This window comes from Haliotis rubra, unplaced genomic scaffold, assembly GCF_003918875.1.
Source record: "Haliotis rubra isolate DU_JTF1 unplaced genomic scaffold, ASM391887v1 Scf106, whole genome shotgun sequence".
In the NCBI taxonomy this organism is placed as follows: Eukaryota; Metazoa; Mollusca; class Gastropoda; order Lepetellida; family Haliotidae; genus Haliotis; species Haliotis rubra.
The window spans coordinates 1,602,650-1,627,694 of NW_025764959.1; the positions used below are offsets into that span (position 1 = coordinate 1,602,650).

At 40.8% G+C, this 25,045-nt stretch overlaps 1 protein-coding gene across 1 annotated transcript; it reads left to right on the top strand.

Annotated features, from left to right (window-relative positions):
- Positions 1-3,891: 3,891 nt before the first annotated feature.
- On the top strand, positions 3,892-24,560 carry LOC124277883 (protein O-mannosyl-transferase TMTC4-like). Its single transcript, XM_046713614.1, has 20 exons — positions 3,892-4,317; positions 6,979-7,307; positions 8,500-8,719; positions 10,179-10,266; positions 10,609-10,643; positions 10,807-10,834; positions 10,996-11,052; positions 11,194-11,306; positions 13,025-13,123; positions 13,689-13,853; positions 14,419-14,621; positions 14,852-15,032; positions 15,746-15,802; positions 17,024-17,095; positions 17,819-17,898; positions 18,491-18,598; positions 18,864-19,005; positions 21,364-21,478; positions 22,069-22,251; positions 23,489-24,560. The coding sequence occupies exons 2-20, from the start codon at positions 6,991-6,993 to the stop codon at positions 23,623-23,625; spliced, it is 2,400 nt and encodes a 799-aa protein (XP_046569570.1). The 5' UTR covers positions 3,892-4,317; positions 6,979-6,990; the 3' UTR covers positions 23,626-24,560.
- The last annotated feature ends 485 nt before the right edge of the window (positions 24,561-25,045 follow it).

Sequence of the window (25,045 nt, forward strand, 5' to 3'; positions counted from 1 at the left end):
AACACAGCGATGTGAAAAAACTATAGACAGTTGTGGACATGACTCAGTGGTTCGTGAATACCTTGCTTAATTGTGTGTGTTCGGATGTCATCTTGCTCGATTAGCTACTGTTACCAAGTGCCCGTGCTGGCACTATGCAGACATGTATTTTACAGTGAATGAGTTTAGGTTTACGCCGCTTTTAGCAATATTCCAGCAATAGCACGGCGGGGGACACCAGAATGGGCTTCACACATTGAACCTATGTGGGGAATCGAACCCGGGTCTTCGGCGTAACGAGCGAATACTTTAAGCACTAGGCTGCCCCACCGCCCATGTATTTCAGAGCCTTGGTGGTTTTTGGAAGGGAGCAATTTTCAAAGTGACTTTAAGATTTCTACCTGCCAAACCCTGAAGTTGGTGGCCGACAGATATGAGATGAATATCGAACAGAATGCTATCAATAATAAAGTTTTTAAAACATTATTTATGACAGCCCGTTTTATATTTCGTTTCTTTCGATGAGAAAATTACCAAGCATGCACCTAAGATATTAGGATGTTTGGAATTTGTATGCCAAACATTTGCCTTCGTTTAGCGTTGTCACCTCATCATAAAAAACCCGTAAAAATCACCCCCAAACACATCCAAAACTATCATACCGTATTTCCTCTACAAGACATCACTGAGTAGATCATATACGTTCGAGTGATTTATTTTGCGCCTGTTAGGTCAGCGTGTTTTGAAGTAATATGGTGCACAGTTCTGATAGAACATTGACTGACATTCCTATGGATCGGTATGTTGTCTGTTGATGTATTCACACGCTTGGACATTTTCGTAGGATTTAGCAGGAAAAGGATATGTCTGGTTGACCGGACAGAATCAATGGATTACTTTGACAGTGCTCAATCCTGGATTACTTTGATAATGACAATGCTCAGTACCTTGCTAATCCCTAATCCCTGGTTACTTTGATAATCCCCAATACTTGAAACTTTTGACAATAGTCAGTCCATGATAACATTGATAAAGATCAATTCGTGATTATTTTGATAAAGCTCAATCCCTGATTATTTTGATAAAGCTCAATCCCTGATTATTTTGATAAAGCTCAATCCCTGATTATTTTTGTAAAGCTCAATCCCTGATTATTTTGATAAAGCTCAATCCCTGATTATTTTGATCAAGCTCAATCCCTGATTATTTTGATCAAGCTCAATTCGTGTTTTTTTGATAAGCTCAATCCATGATTATTTTAATAAAGCTCAATCCAGGATTATTTTGATAAAGCTCAATCCCTGATTATTTTGATAGCTCAATCCATGATTATTTTGATAAAGCTCAATCCCTGATTATTTTGATAAAGCTCAATCCCTGATTATTTTGATAGAACTCAATCCATGATTTTTTTGATAAAGCTCAATCCCTGATTATTTTGATAAAGCTCAATCCCATATTATTTTGATAAAGCTCAATCTCTGATTATTTTGATAAAGCTCAATCCCTGATTACGTTGATAATGCTCAATCCCTGATTACTTTGTTAATCCCAATACTTGATTACTTTGTTACTGCTCAATTCATCTGCAGCATCCGATTGTGTAAGTTACTCTGTATTTTGTTTACTCTGTATGTGGGCTGGATGCGTAAAAAGCAATAAACTTCGTCATCTTCTCCTAGTGGTCAATCCCTGATGCTCAGTTCTTGATTACTTTAATAATCATTAATGCCGCTTTACTTTGGTAATCACTCATAGGTCAGTCATTGTCAGAGTGGTCAGCTGCAGGTTGTACCGGACCATGTCCGTGATCTGCTGTACACTCATAGCTCGACGTGTGTTTTGGGATGAGTTGCAGGCTGTTCCGGAGCTTTTAGAGCTTTTGTGGTTTTTGGAAGGGAGCAATTTTCAAAGTGACTTTAAGATTTCTACCTGCCAAACCCTGAAGTTGGTGGCCGACAGATATGAGATGAATATCGAACAGAATGCTATCAATAATAAAGTTTTTAAAACATTATTTATGACAGCCCGTTTTATATTTCGTTTCTTTCGATGAGAAAATTACCAAGCATGCACCTAAGATATTAGGATGTTTGGAATTTGTATGCCAAACATTTGCCTTCGTTTAGCGTTGTCACCTCATCATAAAAAACCCGTAAAAATCACCCCCAAACACATCCAAAACTATCATACCGTATTTCCTCTACAAGACATCACTGAGTAGATCATATACGTTCGAGTGATTTATTTTGCGCCTGTTAGGTCAGTGTGTTTTGAAGTAATATGGTGCATAGTTCTGATAGAACATTGACTGACATTCCTATGGATCGGTATGTTGTCTGTTGATGAATTCACACGCTTGGACATTTTCGTAGGATTTAGCAGGAAAAGGATACGTCTGATTGACCGGACAGAATCAATGGATTACTTTGACAGTGCTCAATCCTGGATTACTTTGATAATGACAATGCTCAGTACCTTGCTAATCCCTAATCCCTGGTTACTTTGATAATCCCCAATACTTGAAAACTTTGACAATACTCAGTCCATGATAACATTGATAAAGCTCAATCCCTGATTATTTTGATAAAGCTCAATCCCTGATTATTTTGATAAAGCTGAATCCCTGATTATTTTGATAAAGCTCAATCCCTGATTATTTTGATCAAGCTCAATCCCTGATTATTTTGATGAAGTTCAATCCCTGATTATTTTGATAAAGCTCAATCCCTGATTATTTTGATAAAACTCAATCCCTGATTATTTTGATCAAGCTCAATCCCTGATTATTTGATAAAGCTCAATCCCTGATTATTTTGATAAAGCTGAATCCCTGATTATTTTGATAAAGCACAATCCCTGATTATTTTGATAAAGCTCAATCCCTGATTATTTTGATAAAGTTCAATCCCTTATTATTTTGATAAAGCTCAATCCCTGATTACTTTGATAAAGCTCAATCCCTGATTATTTTGACCAAGCTGAATCCCTGATTACGTTGATAATGTTCAATCTCTGATTACTTTGCTAATCCCCAATACTTGATTACTTTGTTACTGCTCAATGCCTGATTGCTTTGATGCTCAATCATCCAATTGTGTAAGTTACTCTGTATTTTGTTTACTCTGTATGTGGGCTGGATACGTAAAATGCAATAAACTTCTTCTTCTTCTAGTGATCAATCCCTGATGCTCAGTTGTTGATTACTTAATCCTCAATGGTCAGTCATTGTCAGTGTGGTCTGTTGCAGGCTGTACCGGACCATGTCCGTGATTTGCTGTACACTCATAGCTCGACCTGTGGTTTGGGATGAGTAGCAGTCTGTACCGGACCATGTCCGTGATCTGCTGTACACTCATAGCTCGACGTGTGGTTTGGGGTGAGTTGCAGGCTGTACCGGACCATGTCCGTGATCTGCTGTACACTCATAGCTCGACGTGTGGTTTAGGATGAGTTGCAGGTTGTACCGGACCATGTTCGTGATCTGCTGTACACTCATAGCTCGACGTGTGGTTTGGGATGAGTTGCAGGTTGTACCGGACCATGTCCGTGATCTCCTGTACACTCATAGCTCGACGTGTGGCTTGGCATGAGTAGTGGTAGTGGTTGAGGCGTTTGCTCGCCACGCCGAAGGTCCAGGTTCGATTCTCTACATGGTACCATTCATCCAGCTTAATCAATTACTGACAGATACACATCTATAAACAAAGTTATTCCAGTGAAATATTGTTGATATCAGGAGAATGTGTTTCCTTGCCAATGCAGAAAGAGCCAACAGTTTGTGGGTTCGATCTGTGACATATGTCTGCTTTGTTGAAGTTAGTTTAAGCAATATAGGCAATACGGTTATATGCCAAGCTGTGGTACAAACAATCGTTACGAGCAGGTCACAATAGCTTACGGTGACGCGGCGACTGTCTGCTAACACATGTACACGATGTCTCGTTGGCTGCGATTAGACGACGGACAAACTTAAGAATTCTTTGCTTCGAGGCAAAGGTTTATTTGTGATAGTGCACTGGCTGTTGTCAAAATGTACATCAGGGGAGAAGTCTGTGAAACAATCTGTATGGCCCAAACTTGATATCTCTATGTGAACGCGAAGAACTTCAGTCGGAGGCCATACAGAATTTACCACAAAGTGTCAGTGGCTACCACCAGTTGGCGTAACAACAACAGAAGCAGTGTAATGATGTGTCAGACAGGAGAGATATGGATGTGAGCAAGAAAGTTGATAGTTTACATCGCATCGGTTGTTTTCTAACCACACAGACACGGATACTTGGAGGACAACCTCTTCCACTGAGGAGTGTGCCATTACATTAGGGCTACGAGAAGGTAATTATCATTTCATTTCCCAAAATAGAAAATGCAGGTATATGGTGTTTCTGAAATATCCGATTGACAATGAATTATGTATAAATGGTACAATTGACTAATTACTCCTGAAAGGAATATATATTTTTTTCTCGTGATATGAGCAGGATTTACACACTCGGTTCTTTCTTTATGAACATCGCCGGGCACTATCTGAGTTAATGCATTCATTAAAAATCCAGCAATTCATGTTTGTCATAAGAAGCGACGAAGGGGATCGGGTGGTCAGGCTCGCTGACTTTGTTTTTGTATGTTGTATCAGGATATTCGTAGATCGATTCTCATGGTGGGTCGACTTGATTATTTACAGACCACCCTCATATAGCTGAAATATCTATGAGAGCAACAACAGACAGAACACATTCGGCGACGTCATCATGTCAAATGTTCCTTAACACGTCAGACCATCGTGCGTTTCTTATATAAGGTACTGGACAGGGTTCTGGACAGGGCTAACGACCCAGTTGCAAAATCGATCTCACACTAATGCGAGGCGTGTACAACTGCCTGAAGGTTGTCTGTGATATGTTCTACATCATTACACTCAATGAATTCGGTCTGCAATTGATTGAGACCCAAAGATTGATATAATGAGTTCAGATCTACGCAAACGAGGTGAGGTGAGGTGAGGTGAAATTGGGTTTAACGTCGTGCTTGAGAATATTTCGCTCATATGACGACGTGCATGCGTGTGTATGTGCGGCTGCTTGGACTAGCCCAGACTTAAGCTGGTTTTATAGTGCTAGCCCACTGAGATACCATGCCGCAGTGAAGCATGAATACCCCACTCAGACACATTATACTGACTCCCGAGCCGACCGGTCCTTGTTGTACCCATTAATGCCGAGCGCCAGGCAGGGACCAACAAGTACCATATTTTAACGTCTTTTGGTATGACGCGGTCGGGGAACGAACCCGCGACCTTCCGCTCTCCGGGCGGACGCTCTAACCACTACACCACGAAGGCGGTTCTACGCAAACGAGATACAATAGCATGCATCAAGCATGTCATCAAGCCTGAACGCCCGATTAATCTAGGTTAAGCGCTGATTCTATCATGAACGCGTTCTTATATGTGCTGTGTCCGAAGAGGCAACGTGTAACATGTGTCGTGGCTAAATATCGCAGACTGGGACTGAGTTTTAAATCCTACATGACACTGTTCAACCTGTGTAATAGAATGGGCATTTTTTCTATACAACTGAAGAGCTTAACTACTTAATGAATACCCTGGCTGCTCACATGAATACCACGAAACCATACGAGAAGTCACGTGATTTATATGATAATTTGATACTTTCTTAAGACGAAATGCAGATTGATAGTACACATGATAAGTAACCAAAAATATGAGTCTCCATCAAACAGAAATGTCAATAATAACACTGTTCACAGATCCCCCCCCCCCCTCTCCCCCCAAGTCTTATTAGCAGCAGTCAGCGTTACGTCTTGTTGACTTGAGTCCCTGGGTTACTTTACCGACAGGGACCAAAAAACTCTAGGCATAATAGATGATTGGTGTACGTCATAAACAGGATTTCGTTCAGACCTTTGTGGTGTACTATCTTGACTCTGTCCTCTTAGGACTCATGGTTGTGGCTGCTGGAGTAAAGTTAGATACTACCCCTGCTTGGTTACCTTGTTCCAGTGGCCCATTCCATGTAGAGCAGTGACCGAAGACGGATTGTCTTGTTAAGTCAATAAAGTTATTATTACATGACCCATGTTGGCAGAGTAATGATTGTAAATGACGTTATTTATCCACATCCGTTTGGTTGGCTAAACTTTCAGACGGCATAGATAGTTTGGGTATCACAAACACATGCGATGGTCGCACTAAAATGCAAGTTGGTCTCGGATTCACAGTATTCATTGGTAAATGTAGCAAGTAATAGACGAGATTTGCTTTCCTGTATGACAAGTTGTTCAATCAATCCTTAAGAACAGAATGCGTTGGTACTCCCACTATCAAGAATAAGATATGTTTCGATGAATCCATCGATTCTATTGTTCTGGACAAACCACCCCGATAAGCACCACAACAGGCAGAATTATGGATTGAATAACTTTGAGTTCCAGTCTCTCGTGTAAATGAAGACATCTGTCTCTTTGATGAACTAACACAAGCTCCACTTTTAGGAAGTTTGAATATTTTAATTGATGTTACAGAGCATTAAGATCATAACTAACATAAAACATCAACGCCAGTTGATATCCAAAATCAGTACAGAATCAGCATTAATATCTGGCTCGGAACTCCATGGGCTGTTTGAAAACGAAGAGCATAAGATGGGGGTTCGATCACATACATATACACTCTGCACACATATGAAGGACACCTCAGATGTGTATACATGAATGATATGAGGCTGTATTATTCTGTGAATGGATAGCTGACCTTATGTATACAACTGAATGGATTCACTTTGAACTAAGATATCATCTGTTGCCAGGACTGCGTTCTATTGTCTGCTTCTTATACTTAATTCTTAACAGCCAAGACCTTGTGGGAAACTTGACTTGTTTTCTATTTTTTTTGTATTATTGTGTAAGCTTCGTACGAAACTGATGTTAATCATTGTTTCACAATATTTACTCAGTACGCTCTTCTTGTTATTCTAGGCGACACTAATCATGCAAGGAGTTGCAGCAAAACGAGGAAAGAGGAAAACCAACGAAAACTGTCACCAGTCAGAGTGGGACGATGTTCTGCCTGTACCCAAACTCAGCTTCTCTGTGGCATCTGTCCTCGTCTTCTGTCTGGCGGTGCTGTGTTTCGCGAACAGCTATGACGGGGAGTTTGTGTTTGATGACTTATGGGCCATCACCAACAATAAGGATATATTACCCGAAACACCACTCACAGCGATATTTTCACACGATTTCTGGGGACAGTTGTTGGATGAAAAGAGTCACAAGTCATACAGGCCAATTACTGTGATGACTTACAGGTATAATGTGCCACGACAATGGTTATAGGCAGTTTGGGATCGTGAATATTTGGGGGCTATTTTTCTGACGATTACCTAGCATATTTTTTGCATATTTCACTTTTAGAAATGTGTAATGAACCCTAACTATATTAGCAAATATTCACAGAACAAGGCTCAGTGAGGTGAGGTGAAATTGGGTTTAACGTCGTGCTTGAGAATATTTCGCTCATATGACGACGTGCGTGCATGCGTGTGTATGTGTATGTGCGGCTGCTTTGACTAGCCCAGACTTAAGCTGGTTTTATAGTGCTAGCCCACTGAGATACCATGCCGCAGTGAAGCATGAATACCCCACTCAGACACATTATACTGACTCCGAGCCGACCAGTCCTTGTTGTACCCATTATTGCCGAGCGCCAGACAGGGACCAACAAGTACCATATTTTAACGTCTTTTTTGGTATGACGCGGTCGGGGATCGAACCCGCGACCTTCCGCTCTCCGTGCGGACGCTCTAACCACTACACCACGAAGGCGGTCCAACAAGGCTCAGTACATCTGTCATTGTTTATATTCAGTTTGTGTATTATGCATTCCATGTAAAACTTATGAACTTGAAATAATCCTATCACATGAAATGAACATATGTGTAACATCCAGCGAGGTACAAGTGATTGCAGAACATATGTCTCCAGTCACCTTAATGGGCCTGTTATTCTGACACGTGTCAAATGGTCAGCCATTATGTATGGTGACAAAACAAACGTAGGTTTGGGTTTGTTTGATGTTGGTGTTATTAGTTGTTTTTTGTTTGTTTTGGGGGTTTGTTTGTTTGTTTTTGGTTTTTTTTGGGGTGTGTGGGGTGGTGGTGGTTGGGAGCGTTTCATCAAGCTGAAAACAATGTGGAATAAATGCATGCTTAGTTGGACACCAGATTTTGATGTGAAATCCTGTTGTTGACATGAAGATATGTTTCTTGTCTAAAAATCTGTGAGATTGTAACATATCTGGATGAATGCTGTGGATGTGTGAGTTCGGAGAAAAGAGTCTCATTGTCCAATGAAAATTGATGTTTCTTGAACTGACCAATCAGCTTCCGAAACTACTTTTTGTCGGTTAAGCAAATGTCAAAATGATTTTATGCGGCATATTTAGCCAGTATGACTAGTCAGCGTTTCCTGTGATTAACTTGGTGTGTTTCAACTCACCAGGTGGAACTACGCATGGGCAGGAGGACTTCATCCTCGGGGCTTCCACGTTGTCAACATCGTCCTGCACGGCTTGGTGTCGATCATCTTCCTGGCAGTATTCTCTGTCCTCATGTCTGGTTACCAGGTGGACCAGGAATCTGCCAGGCCGGTGTTTGCCTCACCTCGAGCTGCTCTCCTGTGTGCTGTGTTGTTTGCTGTGCATCCAATCCACACTGAGAGTGTAAGTGAATATATATATTTCCAGACAAAATTGTTTCACTTGAATGCCTGTACAGAAAAACCTTTCTAAAATGGCAACTGTACACGCAAAAAGCACTTATTTCAATATTTGAAACAAAATGCAATTTTACAATTGGTCAATATATATGTCAATAAAATATACGCTCAATGTTTTTCTCTAATTGAAAATAGAAAGCTCAATATAAGAGTTGAAATGTGCCGTTGTGAGCCCTTTGTTTCAGAGCTAAACAGACCAGAATTACCGCCCTTAGATTATGACGTAATAGGTCATTCGTGACCAATTCGTGTTATTCCGGGACAAGCCGAATAACGTCTTCTTGGAGGTTACGGAAAGGGGCGAGTGGTGACGAATGGTAATAGGTGCCAGTTCAAGCAAGGGAGTTTCAGTGAATGTACATGGCTAAATGTGACATGAAAGTGATCTGAAATATTCTGACAATGTGCATGGTGTTATTTTCCCTCTTCGGTTTTTTAGTAGCAAAGGGAAATAGTCAGACAAGCTGATAAGTACCGTTATCGATGTGAGTGAGTTTGCGTCAATTATGGATTAAAAAATGAGAATATTGTTTTGTTTAGATATCGGACAAGAGCAGTTTTCTAATACGTTTTCCTCTCTTTGTTCTGCTTGATTTCATCTAGGGACTTAGAAATAGGGACAAAGACAATTTGCCATTTGATTTAAAATGTAGGAGGAATTCGGGGATTCATGTAGGGAAGCTGAGTTTGAATCATACTGGATGAATTAGGCGTAACATAACCAACATGCGTGTAATATGATGTAACAAACGCTCGGCAACAATGCAGAAAGTTCGTTTTGGCGTGCGTGTTTGTGTATTTTCCAAAAACAATTCTTGGGTCATCGGCGACTTTCAGAATGATAATATAAATACAAATACATATTATGTTTTCCGGAAATCAATTCATCACGCAAATGTTTAGATTTCAAAACCTACACTAAATAATCATCTAATAATGTGTCAAAAATGGCGAGAATTACCATGCATGTGGTTTCAGGAAATTTGCCTTGCCTACAATGAATGGATGATGTCACAGAAGAGAGAATGTCGCACAAATTTCAAAACTGTGTTTGGTAATATTTTTCTGCATCTATGCAGCCTTTGGTAGTTCTGGGTGTAACTAAATATTAATATTACGCCAAGCAGAAACACCAATCGATGAGTCTTCAGCACTAAATCAGTAAATTAGATGTCTGTTGTCATTTCGTTGTTGGAGGCGATGGTATTGTGTGGCTTAACAGTCAAAAAGGACAGTGATAATATCAGTGTTTGCGATAATGTTTCTGCCAGTAGTATTAATCCCTATTCAGATAATGAGCTATTAAACTGATATGGTATATATATGTCCTGACAGAATTATTGCTCTGCTTTTTTTTATAAGGTATTGGAACATTATTTATCCTTGACCTTGCTTTGTTGCAGGTTGCTGGTGTCGTAGGTCGGGCTGACCTGCTGTGTGCCTTGACCTTCCTTCTATCATTCCTCCTGTATGCCAGAGCATGTTCCTCGTGTAAGCCAAGTTGCTCAGCATTTCATATGAGTATATTTGTTATTGCCTTTTGTTATCATCATAGTCATTGCTATTAACATGATTAGTATTGTCAACAGTGGTAGTGGTAGTAGTGAGTGAGTGAGTGAGTGAGTGAGTGAGTGAATTTAGTTTTTCGCCGCACTCAGCAATATTCCAGCTATATAGCGGCGAAGTGTTAATGATCGAGTCTGGACCAGACAATCCAGTGATCAACAGCATGAACATCGATCTACGCAATTAGGAATTGATGACATGTGTCAACCAAGTCAGCGAGCCTGACCACCCGATCCCGTTAGTCGACTCGGATCTTTCTGATTTCAGCTTCATGCTTGGTCAGCTACCGTCCCGAGTCCTTCTCCCTGGTGTCTATACTGGCCAGTATGTGTCTGTGTGTCGTGTCATGGATCTTTCTGATTTCAGCTTCATGCTTGGTCAGCTACCGTCCCGAGTCCTTCTCCCTGGTGTCTATACTGGCCAGTATGTGTCTATGTGTCGTGTCATGGATCTTTCTGATTTCAGCTTCATGCCATGTCAGCTACCGCCCCGAGTCCTTCTCCCTGATGTCTATACTGGCCAGTATGTGTCTGTGTGTCGTGTCATGGATCTTTCTGATTTCAGCTTCATGCTTGGTCAGCTACCGTCCCGGTCCTTCTCCCTGGTGTCTATACTGGCCAGTATGTGTCGTGTCATGGATCTTTCTGATTTCAGCTTCATGCCATGTCAGCTACCGCCCCGAGTCCTTCTCCCTGATGTCTATACTGGCCAGTATGTGTCTGTGTGTCGTGTCATGGATCTTTCTGATTTCAGCTTCATGCTTGGTCAGCTACCGTCCCGGGTCCTTCTCCCTGGTGTCTATACTGGCCAGTATGTGTCTATGTGTCGTGTCATGGATCTTTCTGATTTCAGCTTCATGCCATGTCAGCTACCGCCCCGAGTCCTTCTCCCTGGTGTCTATACTGGCCAGTATGTGTCTGTGTGTCGTGTCCACCTTCTGTAAGGAGCAGGGCATCACTGTCATAGTAAGTAGTCCCTCGCAGCTTTCCTCAAACGGTGTTGTTGGAATTAAATACAGCTTCCATCATTCTGTTTATAGGCGCCATATTAGTATGGACTATGGTAACCCTGTTGAGCTTGTGTGGATCATGCGCACTCCAAATCTACACTGACAAATTACTCTCCCACAATTACATCGCTACAACACGTGGATATATATAGTATAAGGACACAGAGCGTATGGAGGTGCGATCGAAAGATTGATTGCCTTAGACATGCATGTCCCAAACACATGTTGACATGATTAAGTAGGAAACTATTAAAATATAAGTGAGGTTTCTGTCAATGCGGCGATGTAGAGAACGTTGTGTTTTTCGGCAATGGGGAGCATAGGCGTATCCAGAGAGGGGTACCCCCCCCCCCCCTTTTTGTCCTGAAGGTTTATTAAATGACCATTGAATATCTCGTGAAAATGTGTGTGCACCTCCCCACACACACACACACCCAGTACCCTTTCTCAAGAGTGTGCACACACTCACACCCTTTCTCAAAAAGCTGTATCCGCCCCCGGGGAGCAAACACTCTAGATGTGGTCACATTGTAATATATTTTGGATACTGGCCTGTGTGTGTCGTAGTTCATGTTGTCAGTACTTACCAGTACGTGTCTTTGCTCATGTTGTGTATTATGTGTGTTTTGTATTACCCAAGAGTGAGTGCCCTGAGTGTTGTCTTTTCTGTGAAGTCACCGTCGGTGTAACCAGTACTGATGTGATAACATGAACTGGGCTTTCGTATCGTATCGTATTTGAGGATTTTACGTCGGGGTAGGTGGGAGCTAAAGTAATAATTAATATGTTTATAATAGGGGATAATATGTTGGATGTTTATAATAATTAATATGTTTATAATAGGGGATAATATGTGGGATGTTTATAATAGGGCCTGGGGGTTGGGGGGTGGGTGAGTATTAAGGGCATAAGTTGTGAATGCAGTTAAGCTGCATGAGTTAAATAATGGGGAAAAATAAGGAAAGAAAAAGGGGTTAAGTTGGGGTGGGGAGGGGCTTTAACGACGCGTGTTCTTATATAGTGACGCGCCGCGTGTGTGCGGCTGCTTGGACTTGTCCAGACACATTCGTCACCACTCGTCCCTTTACGTAACCTCCCGGAAAAAACACGAGTTGTCACGAATGATCCAGACAAACGCTGGTTTCGTGGGATCAGGTAACCTGGTGCTTACTGCGTTCGCTCGTCATGCCAAAGGCCAGGGTTCGATTCCCCACATGGGTAAAATTGTTAAGCCCAATCTTGTTGCTCAGTGTCACTTTGTCCTTGTGATCCACAGTACGTGTCTTAGTGTCTGCTAGTCACAGAGCTCAACGTGCAGACCAGCCGAACTGTTAACATATCGCTGAAAGGATCGATAATCGGAAATATCGTTGATGTTAAGTAAATGAGTAATTATGGAGAGGAAACTTGCATCTATTGTGATGAACTAAGCTGACTCACACGATTCACAAAGTTTGGTCTTTATTCATGATTTGCTTCCAAACATGCATAGATAAGTCACTAATCACCAGTGATGTGCTATATGTTGAGATTTGTTTGGTATTTTTGCTGTAAGTCACTTCTTCGATATTTATCGACAATCGATCGATATTTAGGTAGATTATCGATCTGTAAAATTTACATCCATACCAGTCCTAATCGCTATGCAAAATATACATCAATGTGTGTTTACAGGGCATCTGCAGTGTGTTCGACGTCATCGTTGTATGTAGGGTCGATCCTTTCAAGTGGTTGTCATACAGGAATCACGCATTCAACAAACAGTTTTTCAAGGTAAAGTAAGACAATAGCATTATTTACATGCGATTTTAAAAATTAATTAATAAGATTTTTCTTTTGATGATGTTTTTGTTAGTTTGTTGTTAAACACCGCATTATTCTTGTTATATGACAACAGTGCTGACGCATATTTTGACCAGTACTGACGCCGTCCAGGTACGTTAACACGTCACACAGGCTGCGAGGACCTATTCTATCACAGAATTGTGTTAGGGATATTTGACAAATGCGCCAGTTCATTGTGATTTTAAATATTTTTATGAATGTGAAAAAGCAGCTATAAAGGTGCATCAAAACGATCAAAGTATCTTAAATTAATCATAAAGGTTCTCCTTTCGTTACATCTGACTGGTTGGTTATGTTGATGTAATGCAAGTATCTTGGTGAGTCCATGTCGATGGAAGGATGATGATCAAGAGTGTATGTGAGAAAATAAGGATATGACTTTGTTTGATTGTGAACCAATGTGCAATCACTTGTATATGTCTCCATAATGAAAGGGGATTCAATCAGTACATACCAACATAAACTAGAGCTGCCCGACATTTGTCTCCGACAGGAACGATTGTCGCCATGGATGAGGAGTCTGATGAAGCGTCACCTCATCCTGTTTCTGACTGGTGCGTCTCTCCTCGTTACTCGAATATGGATCATGGGATCTACAACACCAGTATTCGGAGATGGTGATAATCCGCACTCTTTAGTCAATGGCAGCGTGTTGAGAGTGAGTTTGGCATGAGATGCAATTTTTTGCTCACACTAATAGCTATCACGTCTTATCATATTTATGAATCTCAAATCCCTCCCCCTCCCCTCTCTGTCTGTCTCTCTCTCTCTGTCTGCATGTCCCCCCTCTCTCTTACTCGCTCTGGCTTTCTCTCTCCTCTCTCTCTCTCTCTCTCTCTCTCTCTCTCTCACTCGCTCTCGCTCTCTCTCTCACTCTCTCCCTCTCACTCTCTCTCTGTCTCTCTCTCTCTTCCTCTCTCTCTCTCTTTCTCTCTCTCTCTCTCTCTCTGTCTCTCTCTGTGTCTCTCTCTCTGTCTCTCTCTCTATCTTCCTCTCTCTCTCTCTCTCTCTCTCTGTCTCTCTCTGTGTCTCTCTCTCTCTTCCTCTCTCTCTCCCTCTCTCTCTTTCTCTCTCTCTCTTTCTTTCTCTCACACTCTCTCTCTCTCTTCCTCTCTCTCTCTCTTCCTCTCTCTCTCTCTCTCTCTCTCTACTTGACATTAACGTGTGAAAACTGTTGTTTTTTACTTGATTTCAACAACATTTCTACACACTTTTCTTCACAGGTGATCAACTACAACTACCTATATGCAATGCACGTTTGGCTGCTGTTAAACCCATGGTGGCTGTGTTTTGATTGGGCGATGGGTTGTATACCTGTCATCACCTCATTGGCTGATCCAAGAATACTGGCAGTCATAGCTCTCTGGACTGCGTTTGGGGTGTTGATATTCCATTGTTGTCATGGTGATTTCAACACTATCCGCCGGTGAGTTGTTTATACTTTGGGTTTGAAGGTATTTTAGAAACAGATAGTATTTTTGTTTCCTCTTTTAGGCATGCAAATATTTTGACCAAAGTATTCAAGACATTCATTGGACATACTACTGCTGGTCCACGTACTGTTTTAAATATCAAATATAATCGGTGTATATAGTGGAACCCATCCATGTGTGTAGGAACTACGTTTGCTACTAGTTACGTTGTATTCCTTTTTAGGATCCTGATAATGTCACTCGCCATGCTTGGTGTTCCCTTCCTGCCAGCCAGCAACCTGTTTTTCCGTGTGGGCTTCGTGATCGCAGAGAGGATTCTGTACCTGTCCTGTGCTGGCTTCTGTATGTTGGTGGTGCTCGGGGCCAGACAGATTTGCTTTCACTTCCACTCAACTTACAAACAGGTAGCTACACAAACCTCCATGTTATGTAAACTAGAAGTGTGATCATGTTTATACATACAAATATTGAATATAATTAATTTGTGCACTGTCTTAAGGATACTTTATCTATTTCGGTTACAGTTGCGCAAATATAACTTCAACAACATATTTGAAATATAGAGCAGCAACAGTAACTAATATGAACTAATATGAACTAATATGGTCCTTGTTTCCTTGTTATGTACTGCTTAATGTCGCAACTCTGACATCCATTTCTGGTGTCCCCCACCGTGATGTTGCTGGAATATTGCTAAAAGCGGCGTAAAACCAAACTCAGGCAGTCAGTCCTCAGACATCATGTACCCGTGAAGATCCAGGTTAGAATTGGTCTTCAGCGACCCATGGCTTTCGTAAGAGGCGACTAACGGGATCAGATGGTCAGGCTCGCTGACTTGGTTGACATATGTCATCGTATACCAGTTGCGTAGAAGGATGCTCATGCTATTGATCACTGGATTGTCTGGTCCAGACTCGATATTTTACAGACCGCCACCATATAGCTGGAATATTGCTGAGTGCGGCGTTAAACAACAACCAAATCAAACCAAACCTGATATCATGTTGAATTCAAATATATGGATGATAAGTATGTTTTTGATAAATTCATATAAATGTTTTTTTAGTGCCTTTTGCATAGCTACGGTTTATGCCATATTACCTTGTCTGTATTCCAGAGAGTTGCAGTTGGATTGACGTTCCTCGTGGTTATATTTGCTCTTCGGTCAATACAGGTAAGTGACACGTCTTATATGTGCCAGAATCTTTGGATCATATGTTCGCATAAAACATTTCCCTGATTTTGCTACTTGGGGTTTCACCTGCGTGGTAAACATCTGACATCTTCACAACTTGGAGCTCTTCAGGCTGACCTGATACTTCAACTACTCACAACCTCTCAAAACAATCTATCCCAACCTACCTCCTTATCTAATCAACCACCCCTTTTTCCCCTTCCCTATCCATCTATCCTAACACCCCCCCCCCCCCCCCCCCATCAAAATATCCAACTCCATCTCCCCATAACTATCTATCCCAACCTACCTCCTTATCTAATCAACCACCCTTTCCCCTTTCCCTATCCATCTATCCTAACCTCCCCCTATCAAAATATCAAACTCCTTCTCCCAATAACTAAACTGTATATCTATCCTCACGTGCCTCCTTATCTAATGAAGCACCCCTTTTCCTTATCCCTATCCATCTATCCACCCCACCCCCCTATCAAAATATCCAACTCCTTCTCCCAATAACTATCTATCCTCACGTGCCTCCTTATCTAATGAACCACCCCTTTTCCTTATCCCTATCCATCTATCCAAACCTCCCCCCCCCCTATCAAAATATCCAACTCCTCCCCATACATGTAACTATTTATCCTAACGCGCATCCTTATCTAATTGACCACGTCCTTCTTTCCCAATCTATATACTACTGCATCCTCCATCAGTATAACATCCACTCCGTTTCTCTCTCAAGACGCCTAACCTTACCTCCCTCCCCATCAAAGTTTCCAACGCTTCCGCTTTGTCTTGCAACAGCTAAAACACCAACAGCCTCTGTTAATGCCAGATGTGAGCAATACAATTAATAAGCAATTACAAACATAACATGGCACCTGTCGCAATTACCCGCCAATATAAAACATCCAACACACTCACTGTCAGTTGCCATGTACCTCAGCCTCCCTCCCTACCAAGACATCCCACCCTCCCATCTGTCCTTTTCCTGCCCCACCCTTCCTCCTTCCTAGATTCACCCAACCTACCCACCCATAACAAGCCCCCCATAACAGCCCACCGTATGATCCTCCACCGACATTCCTTATCCTTAGGACCTATTTCTTTCTCCTTTCCCTTCCATCCACCTGTGAATATTATAAAGAAGGCACGAACAAGATTTCACTTACTTGTGATATTGAGATGAAATGTTCCTTTTGACTGACATATTTCCAGAGAAACAACGATTGGAAAACACGACTGTCCTTGTTCACATCAGGTGATAAAGTATGCCCAAGGAATGCAAAGGTATGGTTCACCGTTGTGTCTGACATCTTTCTCAAACAATCTCAGTCTAATTCTCTTTCGTCGACACTTCCAGACCAATCACTGACATAGGAATAACATGTAGAAAGAGGTATTATTGGATTGACTAGCATCGACAATATGAATGCATTTTACTCAGGACGCATTTTTTTACTAATATTCTGGGGTGAATTTTGAAGTCCTCGGATAATACATTATCGTTTTGATTCAATTCTTCAATGGTAGCTATTTCATGAAAGAAAATCTCAAATTATTTGCATGGACATGATTTAATATTAATCTTCCATTAGTCTATGAATGATACTTCTAAAAAAGGCACATTAGCTTGATTTAACTGAAATGAAGAATAATGACAATTATTATGGATATACTAGTTCTTTTAATCTGTAGAGACGACGTTTCGACATAGGTTCTAATGTCGTTGTCAAGCAAGTGCTTGTCGAAACGTCGCCTCCACAGAATAAAAGAAGTTGTATATCCATACTAATTGTCATTATTCTTCATCAACTCAACTTCTAAAATGCCCATCAAAGAAGTTAACTGAAATGCTTTGCAAAGCTGCCATAAACCGAAATCACTGGTTCGAATAGTCACTATTAGTTTGTCCATCAGCTTCAGCTAAAACATTTGCCTACTTTTTACTTCCTAATATTACTCTGATTGTGTAATGCTGTAGCGTCATACGTGGCGTGTTTGTGATTATAGATTCAGTTTGGACTCGGCGGTTATCATGAGGAAATCAACAATACAGACTATGCAATAACGAAATACAGACTTGCCATCGAGTACGTACCGAATGCTACCCATAAATATCAGCAGTCGTAAGAGGTGACTAACGGGATCAGATGGTCATGCTCTCTGGCCCGGTTGACATATCATCGTATCTCAGTTGCGTAGATCGATGCTCATGCTGTGGATTTCCGGGTTGTTAAACAACTAACAAGTAAACCTACCAAATGAGTGAGTGAGTGAGTGAGTTTAGATTGACGCCACGCAATATTGCAGCTATATGGCGGCGGTCTGTAAATAATCGAGCCTGGACCAGACAATCTAGTGATTAATAACATGAGCGGCGATGTGCGCAGTTGACATACGCTGACCACCCGATCCCGTTAGTCAACTCTTACGACAAGCATGGGTTACTGAAGTTCAATTCTAACCCGGATCTTCACGGGTCTACCGAATGTTATTAGCTGGTTTGAAAAACCAATTATTCTGATACTTATTAAGGTCCTACCATTCTATTTGCACGAAATGCTGTAGCATATTATGAGTCATGCTTCGATGAACGGTAGATAAATAAATAAATGTAATGTGAACCCTTCTCAATTCATAGTGTCCTGAGACAGTATTAACTATCCGGATCTTTTCCCGCAGACTGAATCCCCTTGAGGCCAAAGCCATGCTCAACCTGGCCATCATCCTGAGACGACAAGGAGATGTATCTGAGGCCAAACAGCTGCTGGAGAAGTCTATCAGTATCAAGTATTGCAACCTTCATCACGTTCTGTCTTTAACACCAAACGTCATTGTGCATAACAAATATCAGATTCTCAGCAAGCGGACTTTTCCCCTTGAGAGGACTGAAACTTCTTTTTCAAAGTGTGCAGTCATTACTTTACCTAAGAAAACAATCCACAATGCACTGTTTTAGTTATTTTCCAAATTCTTGCCGATTCCCTAATTTACTATATACAGAGACACAGTAAGTGTGTGGTCCCTGATATATATGACCAACTTTTATTGACAGTTCACGTCGTGCAGACACATGGATGAACCTGGCGGTGGTGCAAGCCGAGCTGAATATGACTGATTTGTCCGAGGCCAGCTTTCTGGAATCTATTCGACAAAACGATACCTGCTCAGACTGCTTCTTCAACCTAGGCAATCTAGTAAGTATTGTCATTATATTCTCTCAGTGACCCACCGCTGAACAATTGTGCTTTAACCACTTGGCTGCCCCAATTGAGTAGAGCAGTATTAGACAAATATAGTAAGTCACAGACAGTAGACACCGCTGCCCAGTTCCAGTCATTCATCAACGTTACTAATATCACTGATGTTCTATTTGCCTCATATGACTGAACTGAATATCCAGTCCTTACAATTATATCCGTTGATAGGTTAAATTTCCAGCCACAAATGTTGATCATCATCAGGGATGTCACCGTGATACAGTCCATTTTAGAATCCTTTTAGAAAGCTGTTTTGGTTGAAGGTCCATGTGTCACATAACAGTACATGCAGACATCTGCACATGTTACGTCACCGAGAAAAGAACTGTAATTATGTAAAAGCCTAACTTTCATTAGGGTCATATGTGAAAATTCGTTCAAATCATTTACCAGTATTACAGAATGCAGTCTATAAACCCCAGTGTATTAACTAACCAGTGTCATTCCTAATATGTCTGTCGTGTTTTGGCTTATCATGTCATTGCGTATGTGTGCACGAGGCATTATTGTTTAATATAGAACAATCTTATGGATCACAACTTCTTTTGTTTCGTGAATGTGACGTATCCATAAAGTTGTTCTATACTGTACAAGGAATATCGTTTAACACAATTGCTGTGGCCTTTGTGTTGACGTGAACAATGATACTCTGGATGATCAATTAACATTCCGTTTAAAACGTCTTAAAGTCCTATCACAGATATTTGATTAACAATTTTATCCAAAATACTTATTTCTTTATTCATATTAATAGATCAGTTGCTTTTTGAGATCCTGCAGAGTCCCTCGCAATGGCTGACATCGCCATACTGTTTAACTGATCAATTCGGTTTTATTCCAATACTGATGAGGCCACAGGCTTTAAGTACTAAGTCAGAAAACAATAATGACGTACTTGTTCTATATACAAAAGCATGATGGATATACATACCAAGTTTGTATTACTTGTATTATTAGTGTTCATGAACAAATCATATTTTCACGTATTATGATGTGTATGGTAATACTGTGGGGTTGTATCCCATTACCCCTACATCCCAGTACCCCTACATCCCGGTACCCCTACCATTAGTTAAAACAACACACGGCATTTACCTGTCTGGCATAATGAACTTACCCATGGGAGCGATTAAAGTGTTGTGTATACAAATTAGAAAGGATTAAGGTGTTCTTGGTTAGAGAAAGTTTGTTAAGATGAAATGAAGTAAATGGTGAATTTGACAGTGAGATGAGACAAGTAATTTGAGATGACTTAGTATAGTAAAGTGTTGTGTATACAAATAAGAAAGGATTAAGGTGTTCTTGGTTAGAGAAAGTTTGTTAAGATGAAATGAAGTAAATGTTGAAATTGACACTGAGATGAAACAAGTAATTTGAGATGACTTAGCATAGTATATAAATGTTGGAAACAAACTAACATGACATCAACGTGGCTGGTCTTAGCAATGTTGAGTTTGTTATGTCACGGAGAGGTAGCACCTAAGTCCTATTTGATGGTTATCTACACACTAAGAATGCCGAGAGACAGTCTTGTGTACACTGGAAGTGTGTCCAGTCAACTTGCAGAACAAGCCAGAAGGTCCGGTTTGTCAGCAACCTGAGGAAGAGAGCGAGGGAGGAGTCAACATCGATGCACACCCTCTACACCAACGAGATTGTCTTCAGTCTTCTGAAATCATCTATATGGATGGAACCTTTACTGCCTGCCCTGGTCTGTGGAATCAAGTGTACATCCTACATGCAAGACGTGGAACCACAACCTATCCCCTCACCTTCACCTTACTCCCCGACCGTCAGACAGAGACCTACTCCAGACTCTTCAAACTCATCAAGAATGAAGTTCAGCAGAGACTTAACCAGCCGCTTGCCCCATCCTGTGTCCAGACAAAAATTTACATTAAAAAGTTAACATGACCTGCTGCTCATTTTCATGTCACGACCAGGAAGATATCTGTGTATTATATTAATTTATTTGTGTAGTTAAATCCATAAATTAAAACATTAAATCTTGTGTTCAGGTGTTTGGGCTAGTCCATTGCCCAGGTAACAGGTAACAGGAAGGGGATTAGCAGTGCATTGGACCGTGAACTTTGTTGTTATAAGCTGTAGGGGTAATGGGATGTAGGGGTAATGGGAGGATACCTTCTGTGGTAGATATTTTGTCCTTAAATCAGTGTAGTAAGGACATACCAACAAAACGTGGAACTCATCTTCGATTACATTTAATTTACAAAATTTACACAATCTGTGTTCTCTTGGAATATTATCATGTCTGCCATTTAACGAATACCTTAGTATCGAGACACAGGGCGATCTACAGAGGCACTCACTGCCTGGGAAAATGCTACGCATCTATGGCCTTCCTACACAGCGGCCTGGAAGAACACCCTCCTGCTGCTGGCCGATCTGAGTAAGATATTAATGTCATGATGCTAGTTGTCGAGTTCCAAGCTGAAACAGGAAGTTGACAGGAAATCTGCCTGTGAAAGATACCGGTGTGAAACCAGATAATAAAGAAATGTTGTACAGTTGACAAGTGTTTTGGAAAGTAGAGCCGCAGTTCACATTTCATGGCGGCATAAAATAACATGGCAGCAGTTGGTCAAGCTACCTAAACAGGTCTCTGGGGTGTATAATATCGATCTTCTCTTGATGTAATGTGAGACAAGAGGTGTACTAGTCTCCAAAAGCTTCCAGAAGTTCCATACCAGTTCCAGATTATTCAAGTTGATCTAGAACCTTCCAAATCTACCCAAATCTAAATATAGCCTCCCCTCTACTTGCCTTAACAGAAGCAATGAACAACACTGTTTCACAATGTATAAAACTGCCATATTACAATGACTCTATTCGTATGGAATTCATATTAGCTTTGATAATAGCAATGTTTCCCAAGCTACCAATCTTTTTCAGGAATAGTCGCTTTCGTGCCTGTAAGGTTAGATATGTATTGAAACAATACAGACAGACGCAAATCTATCACGTGTTTCTCTCATCCAGAGAAGTACGACAAAGCTATTGAGGTTGGCAAGGAAGCACTGAAGGCACTGCCAAAGGAAACAGACCTGATGTTTAATCTGGCCAATACTTACATCATGGTGGATAAGTTCCAGGAAAGTGAGGACCTGTTCCTGGCTGGACTACAGATAGACCCACACAGCGCCAAGTTCCATCACAACCTAGGTAATATTGTATTGTGTTTGTTGTTTTCTTCCATGGGAAAATATGTATATGTGCGGCTAATAGATGTAACATACAGCTCTTGCGATGAGTTGTAAATGTTTTTAATTTCCGACACCTGATAGCACACACCATATCTCATGCACATTGAGATATAGTCTGATATAGTGAGATATAGTGATATAGTGTAATATAGTGTGATATTGTGATATAGTGAGATATAGTATAATATAATGGGATATTATAAGTTGTTCACTTGGGCCCCGAGGGATCAGTGAACAACGTATGTATCTTACCAAACACCTGAATGGTAATTTGGAACTGTTTGAAGCACGGGTTTCGGATCATAGTATGGAGTACCAGACGACAAGACAAGAAAATTAAAGTTATCTCCCTTCCCTCGATTTGCATTCGCAAAACATCGGTAATTTCCGTACATCATACGTGATTCAATGATATTCGAGATAAAAAAAATTACTACTACGAAGTACCAACTGAGTTCGGCATTGCCAGCGGGATACATAGAAAATGTTACTCGCTTGTAAGCGAAGTACATTGTAAATAATAGAAGAGCGCTCAGCCAATCAGAAAACGACATTTATGTGGGAGGCAAGATACAGTGTGATATAGTGAGATATAGTGTGATATAGTGATATAGTGTGATATAGTGAGATATAGTGTGATATAGTGTGATATAGTGATAAAGTGTGATATAGTGTGATATAGTGTGTTATCGTGTGATATAGTGAGATATAGTGACATAGTGTTATATAGTGAGATGTGGTGAGATACAGTGTGATATCGTGAGATATAGCGTGATATAGTGTGATAAAGAGAGATATAGTGAGATATAGTGTTATACAGTGTGATATCGTGAGATATAGTGTGATATAGTGAGATATAGCGTGATATAGTGTGCTATAGAGAGATATAGTGATATAGTGTTATACAGTGTGTTATCGTGAGATATAGTGATATAGGTGATATAGGTGATCATTGTAAAGTTTCATCAGTAAAATTCGCATGCTAAACTCACCTTCAGTTTAATGCAACGTTAGATTTAGTGTATTTTTATGTTATCACCTGGTTTTAATTCTTGAACCTTCATTCTTTGTCTGAAGTGTCACTTGTTTCGGAATGTGTGAAGTCCATTTCTTGTGTCCCCCGCAGTGATATTGTTGGAATATTGCTAAAAGCGACGTAAAGCCATACTCACTCACTCACTTGTTTCGGTTCCCAGGTGTGTTGTACCATCGATGGGGAAAGACTGAGAAAGCCGAGCCAGCTTTAACGCGGGCAGTGCAACTGAACCCAAAGGATGCGACGTACCTTAAAAACCTTCAGCTGATTCGAGAAAAAATACGGGAAAATGTGTAGCCCGGATTGAACACGACTTTACCAACGCACACATGGAATATGAGCATCAGCTGTGTTCATAACCATGTCCCTTGCAAATTTGAAAGGCATTGTCATGGTGTCATTGATCTTTTAAGGAGACGTGCGAGATAGAGCGGTGATGAAGTGTTGGCACATATGCATATCAACAATTCAGTATTCACGACATGGAAGGGTTATTGTTCTAGCATGCCGCGTGGACAGATGTGTTTCTTCCAAACCTGGCATCGTCATCGGGACGAACTAGGATTCGAACACAGGCATGCGATTCTTGTGTTCCCAAGGTACGCAACTCTGCATAACCATAGCGGCGCCTTAGACGTATCAGGAGATTGTTAGGACAGGGAGAAATAAATATGAAGAAAGTTGACGTAAATAATCCTCATGCGTTAAGCGCGAGGAATCTCCTTGCTTTAAGTAAGTGTGTATGGGTCATGCTATTGGTATCCAGTGAGCAAATCTTGGTTTATGCTTGGTATGGCTTCAGATGGCCTGGTAATAAATGAGACTATTTCCTTTTACCACATCGCCTGTGAAGATGCAAGGACACAATTTATTATCGCCTGAATGTTACAAAACTTCTTGTTAACAGTGCCCTGATTTATTGAATAAAGATCCGGAACGGATGCATGTTATACACTCTAAAATGAGGTGGATTTCGATCATTGCAATGCAAATTTTAAAATATTTGTGTAGCTATTCCTATTTAAAGTGAGTACATATCTATAGTCTGGTTGTTCTCTGATGGTTTTCGTCGGTTTTCGATGCTTTTCTGTCGGTATTGTACAAGGCACTCCTGTGTGTCACGCCAAGTACCCATGTGTTGCTGGAAGCGTCCCATGTGTTGCTGGAAGCGTCTGTTAGGTGTCATCACCATGACATTCCACCAGGTTATAACAGATAAAGAATTAAATACATATGCGTTATTATTAAAAAGTTTTTATTATAGTATATTTATATAGCGCACATATCCACGCAACTGGTGCATGCTCAAGGCGCAAGGCGCGTTCACTGACACATGTGCATTCATGAAAGAAAATAGAAATGACATTATTGAATTATCTGCCCCTTATTATTAACAGCACGTTTATGCTTGAGAACCAGTTATGTCTTCCACGAAAGCTTGACAGTGTGTTTGCAATAGGCGAGTGAGGTTTAGTATTTGAATACCCGACATTTGAAACAGACAACGTTGAAAATAGTTACATTCAAGATACATAAAATTGTGTTGGCTTACCAAATCGTATTTCGCATTTGGGTCAACTAGTGCAAAAAAGACCACTAGCGTTATGATATTGGCTTCATTTCTTTGCCCTGGACCCGTGTAAATAATCTATATTATGTTATCGTGACGCGTGAAGATCCGGATTAGAATTGATCTTCAGTAACCCTTGCTTGTCGT

Bases quoted from the DNA above. Each gene is read 5' to 3' on its own strand.
- LOC124277883 (XM_046713614.1), top strand. From the start codon at position 6,991: ATGCAAGGAGTTGCAGCAAAACGAGGAAAGAGGAAAACCAACGAAAAC. The intron at 15,033-15,745 runs GTAGCTACACAA...TCTGTATTCCAG, and splicing joins TCCACTCAACTTACAAACAG to AGAGTTGCAGTTGGATTGAC. The intron at 21,479-22,068 runs GTAAGATATTAA...TCTCTCATCCAG, and splicing joins CCTGCTGCTGGCCGATCTGA to AGAAGTACGACAAAGCTATT.